Below are 13,273 nucleotides of genomic sequence, written 5' to 3' on the forward strand. Positions count from 1 at the left end.
TATCTCAATTATAATATTTCATTCTTAAATGATAATAATAAACCTGGTTTCAAAACTGTTCTAAAAATTTGTTATTATGTTTTGAAACACCTTAAATAAAAAATAAGATAAACGAGTTTGGTTGGCAGATATAGGCAGCTTTTGGCGCAACATCATTTAAAAAGTAATTGCACTGCATATTTGTATGATCCGGCAGCTTGCTAAAGGTCTAACTAATCTCAACTTATTAAAGTCTAATTAGAATTTATTGAATTCAGTCATAACGTGTATTTGGTTGATAGTGGTAATAATAAAATAAATCAAGTTCTATTTATTTATATTAATCTACCATTAATTTGTATTATTTGAACATATTATTTTATTTAATACAAAGCACCGATACTGAAGATTAGCAACCATAGTATCGAAAGTGAATACTATAATTTACAAAGTTTGAAATCGTATACAAATTGTTGAGCAAACTCGATTTGATTTTACCCCGTCAATAATTAAGTATACTGATTTTAGAAAAAATCACGTAATTTTTGTAAATTGTATATATTTGCAGAGCGGCATTCAACAAGTTTTAGAAACCCACATGTTTACATTGATGCAAAGCAATTTGAGCCGCATGCGAAGGCAGAAAATTAAGTCTGGAGTATTAACATTCTAATATATACACACTTGCATATATAGTTAAACACGTGTATACACATGTTTACATACGTAACTTTTGTTGGCGAGCGTGTTTGATAGGATATAGGGTTGCCGAGTGCTGACGAAAGTAGTAGATAAGCGACGACGCTTTTTTTTTGTTAGCTAATGTAGGCCGGTCATTGTACATACATACATATGTATGCATGTGGCAGTTAGCCATCACTGATAACTTTAGGTTCAAATCAGAGGTCAATTACAGTAATCTCAATTATCTCCCATTAGCCGGAAATCAACGAACTGCTTATCGGTACCTAATGCAATGATGGGTGTTAAAAGCAGGTCATTGTTTGCAACAATTTAAAATAACAATTGAAAGTAACCGTCAAATCTTCAGAAATCTCTACTGTTTACTTTGATAATAAAGCAACCAAACCCATACCATTTTTATTTACAGTTCAACTGTGTTCGCAAACGGTACTGATTCTCTACCACATATCCTCCATAAATATATATTTATATATATACTTCACTAAGGAAAATGGCAGCGAAACGTATAGGTGAGTGTCCTTAGATTTACGCATAATATCCACATAATTATAACTCTTAAACATAAATTTTTCATATTTTGAAAATGTTGACAGCTCTTCTGAGTGTGTCCGACAAAACCGGTCTGATCGATTTGGGTCAAAGCCTTGCCGCGCTTGGTTTTCGCCTAGTAGCTAGTGGTGGCACTGCCACAGCGTTGCGTAATGTCGGTCTTGCTGTGGATGATGTCTCCGACATAACCGGCGCACCAGAAATGCTTGGTGGTCGCGTTAAGACCCTGCATCCAGCCGTGCATGCTGGCATACTGTCACGCACCACTGAAAGCGATCTTGCTGATATGAAGCAGCAAAACTTCGACTTAGTCAGCTTGGTTGTGTGCAATCTATATCCATTTGTGAACACTGTATCCAAACCTGATGTGACAGTGGCCGATGCTGTTGAGAATATTGATATTGGCGGGGTCACTCTGCTACGTGCGGCAGCTAAAAATCATGCCCGTGTCACGGTTATATGCGAGGCCAACGATTATGTCAAAGTGCTTAGCGAAATCAAGGAGCATGGCGATACTACTTTGGACACTAGGTAAGGCACATATTTATTATAATCCTCCGTTTGTTAATTTTTACAAATTTAAGTTGTTAAATTGTAAATAATAAATGTATGTATGTATGTATGTTGATTTTAGAAAAGTTTTGGCGCTCAAAGCCTTCACACACACTGCCACTTACGACGATGCAATTTCCGATTATTTCCGCAAGCAATATTCGTCAGGCGGGTCCCAGCTCAACTTACGTTATGGCATGAACCCACACCAGAAACCCGCGCAGCTCTTCACACAACTCGAATCGCTTCCTCTTAAGGTGATCAACGCTTCGCCGGGATTTATTAATTTGTGTGATGCGCTTAATGGCTGGCAACTTGTACGTGAATTGAAGCGTGCACTAAATTTGCCCGCCGCGACCAGTTTCAAGCACGTCTCACCGGCTGGCGCAGCTGTAGGCACACCATTGAGTCGTGAGCAAGCCAAGTTATGCATGGTAGAGGATCTGTATGACAGCTTGACACCGTTGGCCACCGCGTATGCACGCGCACGTGGTGCCGATCGCATGTCCTCATTCGGTGACTTTGTTGCGCTTTCCGACGTTTGCGACGTGGTGACTGCAAGAATAATTTCACGAGAGGTGTCAGATGGTATTATTGCGCCTGGTTATGAGCCCGCCGCATTGGAGATTTTGCAGAAGAAAAAGAACGGCGCCTACTGCATACTACAGGTGAGTTTTAGCGGTGAATGTGCTTAAAATTTGTTTTGATGTTAATTTCATCAACAGATGGATCCCAATTATGAGCCAAGCCTACTGGAACGCAAGACCATATTCGGTTTAACTCTAGAACAGAAACGCAATGATGCCGTTATCGATGCCTCATTGTTCGCCAATGTCGTCACGAAGAACAACACTCTACCAGCGAATGCCATACGCGACTTAATTGTGGCAACCATAGCGCTGAAGTTCACTCAAAGTAATTCCGTGTGCTATGCACGCGATGGCCAAGTCATTGGCATTGGCGCCGGTCAACAGTCGCGCATACACTGCACACGTTTGGCTGGTGAAAAGGCCGATAATTGGTGGCTGCGCCAGCACCCACGTGTTGCCGGCATGAAATTCAAGGCGGGCGTTAAGCGTGCGGAAATCTCGAATGCCATCGATAACTACGTGAACGGTACTGTGGGCAAGGACATGCCGCTCATTCAATTCCAGGCAATGTAAGTTTGAGTAAATATTTAAAAATATATATATTTAAATTAATTATTGTTTTTGTTACGACGCTGCAGGTTTGAGGAGGTACCTTCACAGTTGAGCGCGCAAGAAAAGGCGGATTGGCTTAAGCAATTGGATGGCGTTTCTTTGGGCTCTGATGCCTTCTTTCCATTCCGTGACAACATCGATCGCGCTAGATTGGTAAGCGTTCGTAATTGTTATTATATGCGATAACTACTACATTTGTTATGTTATCTTTTTTTTTTGATATATATATAGAGTGGTGTATCATACATCGGCAGTCCGTCGGGTTCCACCAATGATGCTGGCGTCATCGAGGCCTGCAATGAACACGGCATCGTGCTGGCTCACACAAACTTGCGTCTCTTCCATCATTGATAAGAAATACTACAATACATTTTATTTAGCAAGCAAAGCGTAATCCTCTTAGTAACAATAAGCAATAGAAATATATACAAATATACATACATGCACACTTTTCTAAACCAGCCAAAGTGCTTATCATTTGCACTTTAATTGACAAGACTTTCGTTTATTCTAAATTTAAAATATGTATATATTTTCCTTTTAACGCTATTTATACAAAAAACTTAAGCGCTTATTTCTAAAAAAGTATGATAATATTGAAGTCATACATACATACGTACATGTTGTGTACACATCGCACTCAATTGGAACGCGTTGGCTAAATTTATTTAGTATTTTATAAAAATTAATTATTACTCAATTAGCATATATATATATCTATATATAGTAATTACGTCGGTAAATGCGTTGTTAAAATGTGCGTATTCTGCTACAAACTATGGAAGTCAGCATAAATATTAATTTATTTTTATTTTTTTTTAGCACTTAGCTCACGTTCTCTATGCACTACATTTTTAAATTATTTTTCTTTTACAAAAAATTGTGTTCTTTTATGAAACAATTTTTCTTTTACATGCGCTTCTGTTTCTTGCGGAAAGTATTGCGACAATTGCACACGAAAACGAAAAAGGTCACTACGAAGAGTATTACCGAGGCCAACACCAGAGCTAGAGTGGTGGTCTGCTCGTACGTCTCGCTCGGATCGAGTATGTGATTGCGCGGCAGCAGCTGAAAGTCGGCTAGCACATGGGTGCCGTTCGGTGGTGGGCACGGCTGCTGCACGATGATCTCCTGATGTTGCACCTGCAAAACAGAAATCATAGACAAATTTCATTAGCTTGCTGCTGTGGTCAGACTTTCAGTGATAAACTGAGCACATACCTGCTTGTTGCGACAAAGCTGTAGACCCGCCGAGTTGGTTAGCGTGTCTGCGCTGTATTCGTCCTGCACCAGAACAGGTAGCAACCATTTCTCGGGTGATATCAGCTGTGACCAGGACCACAATTTTGAGAGATCGCGCGGATGTACAGCGTAACCGCCCACAGCAGTCAGGCCCAGCGTGATAAGTGCATTGAAAATAGTAGCGGACACCTTGCAGGGCATTAGGTGAGCGCAGAAAAGGCCAAGGGTTTGTATGACGGTGAGATAAAGCAGCATATAACCTGAGAATGAAAAATTTTGTTAAATTTACGTGTATATTCACAAACACAAGCTTCAGTCTTACCCATGTAGAGATAGATGCCAGCATCGCTGCTGGTCGAATAGGTATATAACCCTGCCATGCTGTGCGCCGGCAGCAAGTAGGCCAGCCAGATGCAAAGGCTCGGAAACAGTCCCAAAAGGCACTGTAATTAAATGCACCCTTCTTTTGAAAACACTCTCAGCAAAAAGTAATAAATATGATATAGATTACCTGTATTGTAAAGTAGAGACCGCGCGAATAAAGACCCAAGCGTATATCGCGCTCGGCATGTCGTCGATCCTCTTGCGCGTCGCGTATGGTCAAGAGTAGCAATGGCCAGTAGACCACCGCCATAACGCAGTGGTGATAACCAAAGCGATCGTTGTAGGTGAGTTGTGGATCTGATGCGGGTACATCCCAGAAAATGCAACCGATGCAAAGTGAAAGCACCGCCGCCGCAATCAACTTACTGATCCAGGTGAGCAGCGAACCTGGTTGTTTGTAGGCGGCAAAGCGTTTTATTAAAGCTTTCATCTGTCCCCAGAAACCTGCTTTCCTTGTGAAGTTGGGCAATGATGCCGGTGGTGCTGCAAGCGGCGGTTCAGAGTTGATTTGATCCCACGAATTGGCCAGTGATTCGATGCGTGCCGATGACTCCAGCATGGCAGCGGCTGACAGGTCATCCAATGTAACTAAATCCACTGTAAAGGAGCAATGTGCTTAAGCGATATATAAATATTTTTTTAAAAACTTCACTTACAATAATAGTCGGCTGGATTCTTAAAGGGCGGACACGGATAGCCCAACTCGCCCATGTGTCGTGGTAAATCAGAACGGCTGCCGGAGAAGACAGTTCGCCCGCCTGATAATAGCAGTACACTGGAACACATTGATAGTATCTCAAATGTGGGCGGCTGTAGCGTCATGATTACAATGCGTCCACCACTTGCCCATTGCCGCAAATATTCCACCAGAAAGAATGTGTCGAAGATATCCATATTACTAGTAATCTGATCGAGTATGAGCAGCGACGACTGTGCGAGCAATTGACAAGCGACGCTTAGACGCTGCTTCTCAGAGTGTGTAAGGGAAGACACATTTGAGGCGCGCACCGTAGTCAAACCTAGATCCTCTATTAGCACATCCATCTAATGCAGAAAGAGATAACTTATTGCTTCAAATAAAAACTCAAAACAGTTTTCTATTTCACACACATACCCTTTCCTTGAGGTCCGTTCGATCTAGCGGTCCTCTTAATGCGGCATGGAAATTCAAAGTACATTGCACGCTCATACGCGGATCCAGCGAGGATATTCTTAACGCCGGCACATAACTGCACAACTCGCGTAAGCCGCGTCTATTGATTTGTTGGCCATTGATGAGAATTTCACCACCCATACGCTCGTGTAAACCCGCCAGGCACTCTGTCAACGCTGTGCCTTCACGTTGCGACGTTGCCATTATAGCGAATAAATCGCCTGCCTTAGCTTGTAACGAAACTCCGCGTAGACATGGATTCACATCCAGACAATGCACCTGTATATTGGGATAGACGAGCCCAATACTCGAATGTTTCCTACTGGACATAATGTAGTTGGCGTGTCCACCGTTTGGATGGTCTGAATTGCGATTGCGCGATGTGCCGTAGATACGTGACTCTCCGTAGTCATAACCGATGACGTCAGCGCCACCGGCCAACAAATCGGCTTCACTGTGCGAACGATGACCATAATGTTTGCCATTCGGCATATAGTGATGTGTATTAATGTGTGTACCCACTGTCGTGCGGGTGTCAGAGGAAAGTAGTAGTCATTATATAAAAATTAGCACCGGTATGCTAAAAAAGGCGTACTGATAAAGTAAACAATACTTACCAGCTATACTTGCACGGCTATTCGCTTGTCGCAGTGCCGTCATTGGTACACCTTGTGCGCGTGATTCGGGACGTGAGCTTGGTATGCCGCCAATGGCACGGAAGTCCGACTCGCTGCGGTATTTTCTATAAGGAATAACATGTAATTTAGTTACATATGTATATGTTTTGTAATTTCTCCAGTGAGCTCACCTCAAGTTGGGCGGCACTCGACTGCGCGTTGTTTCGTTGTCACTACTATCGTAGCCTGATGAACCTGCTGGCGGCACACCTGAACTATCGCGGAAGCCACGATTAACACGACCGCGCACACCACCCGGTCCTGGGCCTGGCGGTCGGTGCGAACGCTGCGAACCGGCATTAGGTGGAAATACGCGCGGCAGTCCAAATTTCAAATATGTGTACATATTTGATCCCAAGGGGGATCTGTGAAAGAGAAAAGTAAAAAAAAAAATATGTTTAGTTTTTAAGAAGAGCTTCCAGTTTGACTGTCACCATAGCAAGAACTTACTTCGGTCCGTAGCGCGGATGATTGAGAATTGATTGCACTGTGGTGTCGCGTAACTGGAAATTTCCATATGGCAGCGGTGATTTGTCCGATGAGCCCAAAGCAGAGTCGGTGAAGTCGGAGTTGAGATTTTGTCTGCCAAGGGAGGAGAAGAGCGGAACAATGAGCAGGAAAATTACATTTAATTCAAGCTCTGTGTGCGGTTTTCTATGACATTATGAATTTCTTTTATTATGACGGTAAATGCAAAATGTTGTTGGAGGGATTGATGTGCAAAGACAACAAAAGAGAAATGCGTTGAGGTTGGTTGCAAGGGCTTGGCGTTCAATAAAATGCATAAACGGCCAACCATGGAAGGTGTGGTGTGTGTTTTATTGTGATGCGTTGAAACGCTATCTGACATTGGCTCTTGCGGCTCAACGATTTTGATTAACGTCAAAAATCAATCATTGTTAATTTATGAGCATTTCCGCCTAAGCGAAGCTACTCAACCGCAGAATGCATCGTCGAAGCATCGTTTGCGGGCGTTGCAACCCACATATCTATAAAACCACTCAGTTCTATTTTTTGATTTTGTACGCGCACAAGCGGAAACGAGTAATAGAATAAACCATGTACACCACATGCGACAGGTGCGCTTTATAAAGTGGTTCATTCGAAAATATACGCATATTACATTAAAATAATCGAGATTTAATGTCAAATGTTTGGAGGTCGAAGCGATCAAATATAGTCGGCTTAATTGACAATTCAACTTGTAGGTTTATAAGTTGTGATTGATACGTATAAGCTGTGGTAATAAACCTTGAATTCAAGTCTCCGTTAAGAAATAAATGATTACATATACTTAAGACTAAATTTTTGGTCGGTGTGTTTAATGAAATTTAGATCTTTATACTCCTTAAATTATGTAAATTTCCTTTTAGTCCCTTCAGCGGTTTATTTTACTTCATTCGATACTTGCAATGTCTACTAATAAGGATAGTTCAGTTTAGGAAATAGCTACCAGGGATCAAATCGGGTGAATACATTTTCTGAGCGTTTAGTTTTGTTTTTATGTTGACAAGCATCGCTTTTGTCATACTCGTTAACCCTCGTTTTGTCAACAGTAATGATGCGCTTGTGGAATGTAGAGTCCTCAACTACATTACGATCTCTATTCGACGGCATTTTTGCAAAAGATTTGATACGAATCTAGCATTGACATGCTCAAAGCATTAACCAAAATGTGTTGAGTCGATTCATATGTGGAGTTTAGATCTCTAATGTTTCTTTAACTTTTTAGATGTTATCGTTAATAAAAAAGGTGTATGGATGACTTACGTGACGTTCTGCTACTCAAATATTTCTGTTCGTGATAAAGACCATCCCTAGCCGTGATTTCTTTGGAAACATAAAATTTCAAGCAAACCCTCAAACCCGTGAACAAACAGCCAAACACACATTAATTGACATATTGAGATCAAATGTTCAAAGATCACGAACATAAAAAAGGGTTGTAACAATCTAAGAATTTTTTATCAATTCGGTTATGGATCAATATAACCACTATATAACAGACGCTTTATACAAACTTTATGTTCTTCGTCCGTGTACGAATTCGCTAATATCTTTAATATTATAGGTTATTGGTCTAAAAGTATACTTTATTGTTTTAGGTTACTAACGGTCCACACATTTCTCGAATATTATCGTTTAACGCTTAAAATGGCTTACCTATATATCGACCAAGCATGCAAGTCCTCTGAGGCCGCCGGCGGCTGTGGTGTGTGGGGGCCGTGAGGTACTGAATATCGGCGCTCTTCGCGCGATATCTTTTTCGATGCATTGAAATTGCTTAACTCCATTGTCTGCAAAGGAGACGAACAAAAATTAAGACAACAAATTAATAAGATATTTTATAAAACGGTACATAAAAATATTCACATAAAAATCAGTGTATGCAATAAAAATAATAAAACAGTACTTAACAACTGTGAAAAAAAAAACGGTTTATATTGTCCAAGCACAACACGAACCTTCATACAAATTTTCACACACTGCAAATTTCTTGAGTAATACCGCATAAACCAAAAAAGATGACAAACCCTATTCGTGGTGAAGAAGTTGACCGTTTGTTGAAGAACACTTTAAAGCACTTTGTTATAACCGTTGTTGGCGTTTTGCACACTAATTGCAGCTTGGACCTAGAAGCGGTTTTACCAACGGTTATACATGTTCTTTGTTGCGATAGTTATATGATAATTACAACTTTGGTGGCAGGCACCAGTTCATGGTGGCGGCGCGTTAGTGTGGCACCCATAAAAAGCTTGCATTATTTCTTCTGAAGACATAAGAGTTGTTTCAGCGCTGAGTTTCTTTAAGCTTACTTTGTCATTTTAATACGCGTTCAACACATCATTAGTTATATAAATGTTTATTTCTAGCATTTCTAATTAACCCTATCATTTTCATTTATTGCTTTCCTGCTGCGAACGCAGAAGCGGAGTCAACAGCATTACAAATTAGCAACTCTGCTGGTCCGTTCTGCATCTAATTTTACTTTCCGTTAACAGTTTTTCATCGGAAAACAACAACAAAATTTGAATTGGGTCAAGTATCTGGCCGCGCGGGCATTCACTCAAAACCAATAGAAAACAAAGAGCGATCAGCGCTCAGCGTTTAGTGCTTGGCGCCCAGCTTCCACTTGGGTGAGCTCATAAAAAACACGTGACACGGTAATTTTGGCGTTTTAACATGAAATCCAGTTAGAATTTGCAGAGTTTGCGGGTTTCTTTACTTGTCTTTGCTTTCAACCTCTCTGTGCGCTGAAATTCACATATCGGGTTTTCCAAAAGGGATGATATGATTTCTAAGTGTCGTTTCGGCCACTTTTAATATGTCATGATCTGTAATTTTTTTTCTTTGTATTCAGTAATATTTACAATTCCATCATGAAAAGATATATGCAAGAACAACGTGTACAATGTATTCAATTTTATTAACCAAATAATCGTTTTCCAATTGCGTTTTTTTTTAGGAAAATCATCTTCTTCGATGAGGATCACTTTCATCTGAGCAGTGCAGTAAATAAACAAAACTTTCGATTCTGGTGCGAAGAAAATCCATAAATTATTGATGAAGAACTATTACATTCACCTAAATTGACTGTTTAGTGTGGTTTTTGGTCCGTACTTCTTTTGAAATGAAGCTGGTGACAGCCGTTACTGTCAATATAGAGCGGTATAAATCGATGATAACCAACTTTTTATGGCCGCAATTGGAAGAAGTCGACCTTGACAACAGCAAGTTGCAATAAGAAAGGGTTATGTGCCACACAGCACGTGAAACAACCGAATTATTGCGAGAAAAGTTTGGAGATTCGATGATTTCAAGAAATTGTGACATTGAATGTCTCCAAGAAGTTGTGATTAACACCATTAGACTACTTCTTGTGGGGTTATTTGAAGTAATTGGTCTTTAACAATAAACCACTAAAGACACTCTTCAAATTTTAGACGTCGATATTGAACGTGCTTTCTTGATTTAGTGGAATAAGTACTCGTAAATTAGATTCATCGAATTCGTACGATTGAAAATAAGTCGAATGTACTTCACACGAAATAAAAAATATTTGAATTTCCTTAACACATAGTGGCTTTTTTTTTTTAATCATATCACTCTTATTGGAAAACCTTTTATATGGTGATTGGATGTACAAATATAATACATGTATATATTTACAAGCCTTTATAAGTAATACACGCTTAAGGAGCTGTGCTGCTGTGGCGCACGCTCTTTGCCTGCGAATAAGGTATTATTGTGTAACTGGTGTATTGTGGTTGATTATTCATTAAATGTTGTTTTTGTTGCTTATTTAGGCTATTACCTGAACTGTGATGTTCAGTTAGCAACATTCCTTACCAGTTAGTATTTATTTTATTATTTATAACTATTTGTTTGGAGAAAACTTCAATAAGCATGCGTATGTTTGTATATAGTTTATTTAGAGTGTGTAAAAATTATAACATTAGATATGTTTGCAAAAAAGATTAATGCACTATTTTAGGTTTGCTCTTGTTGTACTAAATATTACCTTATTAATCAGACTTTTTTTTATATGAAAAGCGCTTTTCGAATATTTCTTTTTTAAAAATCTCAGAGAATGATACATAAGCATGATATACCTATTTCGAGAATCTCGAGATGGCATATTAATTGGAAGCAAGGAAATTGAAATAATAATACTGTGCAAAAAGTTTGGAGACTAAAGTTAGGGAACTCTAGAAAGACGTTTTTAGTTTTGCTTATATAAAATGTCGATAATACTTGAACCGGTCTTTTCCATTATATTCTTCCACAGGCCATCTTTATATTTCTTACAAGCGATTACTAAAAAATCTCAATATTTACCTTTTTTTTTGGTTAGAGCTCTTTTAATACTTAAATAAGTGTTCTTTTTGCGCTGATATTCCGCTGAAAGGATCCTAATAAATTCCGAAATATTTTTTTATTGCAAGCGTCCCAAACTAATGCTTTGCACACAAACATTTTATGCGTTTATCGAAGTTGCTGCTGCGTTCTGAGCCATTCAACTTTCATATGATTCATAAAATTGTTCAAGAAGTGGCGTAAGAATCATGACACAAAAATGTCTGATAATTACCACAGCGGGTTTTTTGTAGCAATTAAGTTCAAGCCACATTATTCACTTCGTTATTTTTAGTTTTTTTCACAGAGATATACACTTACTAAAAAAACATAAGCAAGATTTTATTAGCGACTTGGTCAAAGATAAAATAATCTTACATCCTTCCAAAGGAAATTAAAGATGTCATAAAAGACGATTGCTCATGGGTACTCATGTTTATACAAACAGAAGAGCAGAAATATTAGTTTGCTATTGTGCACCTGCAGTATAACTTTGAGAAGGCAATTCCTTGTAATCCCGCTTGAGCTTATGGAAATAACTCCTGCGTATAAAGTTTTTGACAAATTTATTTTTATCCTGGCTGTGACAAGATTTACGGATAGCTTGTGAAGTCGAATAGCTTCAAGTCGGACAGAGAACAGATTCACAACTCTTTTCGGCGGAACCTTCAACTACACAAAACCCATTTTGCCTAATGCCTCTAAAGAGATAATTGATTGCAATTAATTCTAGCTTAGTACTGATGGCCAAAAGAGAAGGGTGATAACAGGGTAACACTCGCACTGACTACCTGTGAGTAATAGATGAAGTCATTGGGCTATCAGTAAAACTATGTAGATAAGATGGTGAGAAGCTGTGGAAAGGCTACCAGATTGGATATTAGGGAATTTCGGAAACTTATTTGAAGAATACTACTGCATGAGGTGATTTAAAATTTGAAGATATATTTGTTGTGGACATTATATTAGAGTTAATATATGCATAATGTCTATTGATCGAGGTGTAATCATCAAACTTAATGCCAAATGAGCTACAGTATGTATAACGTAGGACAGTACTGTTTACGTAGAACATAACCTCCAATGTTTTTTGGAATAATGAAGAAAATAACTATGCTCAGGTTAAGTGTTTGAATCGTTCACTCAAATAATCAATTGTATCAACACTTCGAGAAAAGCTTGTAAAGTTGAACAATTAAAGTTCTATTAAACATTTCCCACATTTGAATATTAAGCAATCTGCAGAGCTGTCAAATTGCAGTTCTACGAAATAATTAACACTAGTTTTCTTTCAATTGTGTAATAAAACCAATCATAACTATTTCAACTTCCTTGAATAGCTAAATTAAAAGCGTATTCATCATAATTAGATGTTGAGTAGAATTCGAAATCACTTGACTTAAAATTTAGGACGGTAAAGTCACTTATTTCTTAACAACTGTCATGTGTCTGTCTTGTGAATGGCTGAGCGGAAATTAAATTTATGTAATTTTCACAGGAAACTCATTGAACAAGTAACACTTAAAAAAGATATAAAGCTCTTATGATTATTTATGACTTTACGTATAAACATAAACACCGATATACACATACATACAACCTTGCAAATGTGCAAGCTTGAGCATTGTGCAGCGAGAACAATAAGAACCGAGTACGAATACGACATTAGCGTTCTAGTTAATGCGTTATTTTTCTTTAATTACTGTTTAAATTTTCTACTTCCTTTTTGGTTACGCTCGTAACGGTACATATTCGCCACGCGGGTGGTGCGGAATGCGCATGCAAATGAGTTTTTAATTAAAGTTGCAACTCAAACAATCGGAGGCATGCCACCACAAAAGACGCATAAGCGTGCGAAAATGGTGTTACGTAAGCGCATAAGCTGACCAATATGGATGACGGCCGCCAGCTGCTTAGCTAATTGTTGGTAGACGGAGCTAAAGACAGCAAACAGCAGAAGCAGCGCCGCCAAC

The 13,273-nt window shown here is 39.0% G+C and overlaps 2 protein-coding genes across 3 annotated transcripts in view; one reads left to right on the forward strand and one right to left on the reverse strand.

Moving 5' to 3' along the window:
- Nucleotides 1-193: 193 nt before the first annotated feature.
- LOC106623388 (bifunctional purine biosynthesis protein ATIC) lies at nucleotides 194-3,448 on the forward strand. Its single transcript, XM_014242892.3, has 7 exons — nucleotides 194-283; nucleotides 1,091-1,193; nucleotides 1,278-1,764; nucleotides 1,868-2,453; nucleotides 2,511-2,944; nucleotides 3,014-3,140; nucleotides 3,219-3,448. The coding sequence occupies exons 2-7, from the start codon at nucleotides 1,175-1,177 to the stop codon at nucleotides 3,336-3,338; spliced, it is 1,773 nt and encodes a 590-aa protein (XP_014098367.3). The 5' UTR covers nucleotides 194-283; nucleotides 1,091-1,174; the 3' UTR covers nucleotides 3,339-3,448.
- An 87-nt stretch (nucleotides 3,449-3,535) lies between these two features.
- LOC106623390 (ATP-binding cassette sub-family G member 8) overlaps nucleotides 3,536-13,273 on the reverse strand; it is a 40,110-nt gene continuing 30,372 nt past the window's right edge. For both annotated transcript variants that reach the window (XM_070105867.1, XM_036361457.2), the window contains 10 exons: nucleotides 8,607-8,740; nucleotides 6,894-7,025; nucleotides 6,575-6,808; nucleotides 6,384-6,508; nucleotides 5,728-6,287; nucleotides 5,270-5,657; nucleotides 4,741-5,210; nucleotides 4,552-4,672; nucleotides 4,209-4,489; nucleotides 3,536-4,130 (listed from right to left, as the gene is read on the reverse strand). In XM_070105867.1, coding sequence (XP_069961968.1) covers nucleotides 3,897-4,130; nucleotides 4,209-4,489; nucleotides 4,552-4,672; nucleotides 4,741-5,210; nucleotides 5,270-5,657; nucleotides 5,728-6,287; nucleotides 6,384-6,508; nucleotides 6,575-6,808; nucleotides 6,894-7,025; nucleotides 8,607-8,737 — 2,676 coding nt within the window. In that variant the 5' untranslated portion in view covers nucleotides 8,738-8,740 and the 3' untranslated portion in view covers nucleotides 3,536-3,896. The remainder of the gene's footprint in view (nucleotides 4,131-4,208; nucleotides 4,490-4,551; nucleotides 4,673-4,740; nucleotides 5,211-5,269; nucleotides 5,658-5,727; nucleotides 6,288-6,383; nucleotides 6,509-6,574; nucleotides 6,809-6,893; nucleotides 7,026-8,606; nucleotides 8,741-13,273) is intronic.

Source organism: Bactrocera oleae, chromosome 2 (assembly GCF_042242935.1).
Source record: "Bactrocera oleae isolate idBacOlea1 chromosome 2, idBacOlea1, whole genome shotgun sequence".
NCBI classification, from domain to species: domain Eukaryota; kingdom Metazoa; phylum Arthropoda; class Insecta; order Diptera; family Tephritidae; genus Bactrocera; species Bactrocera oleae.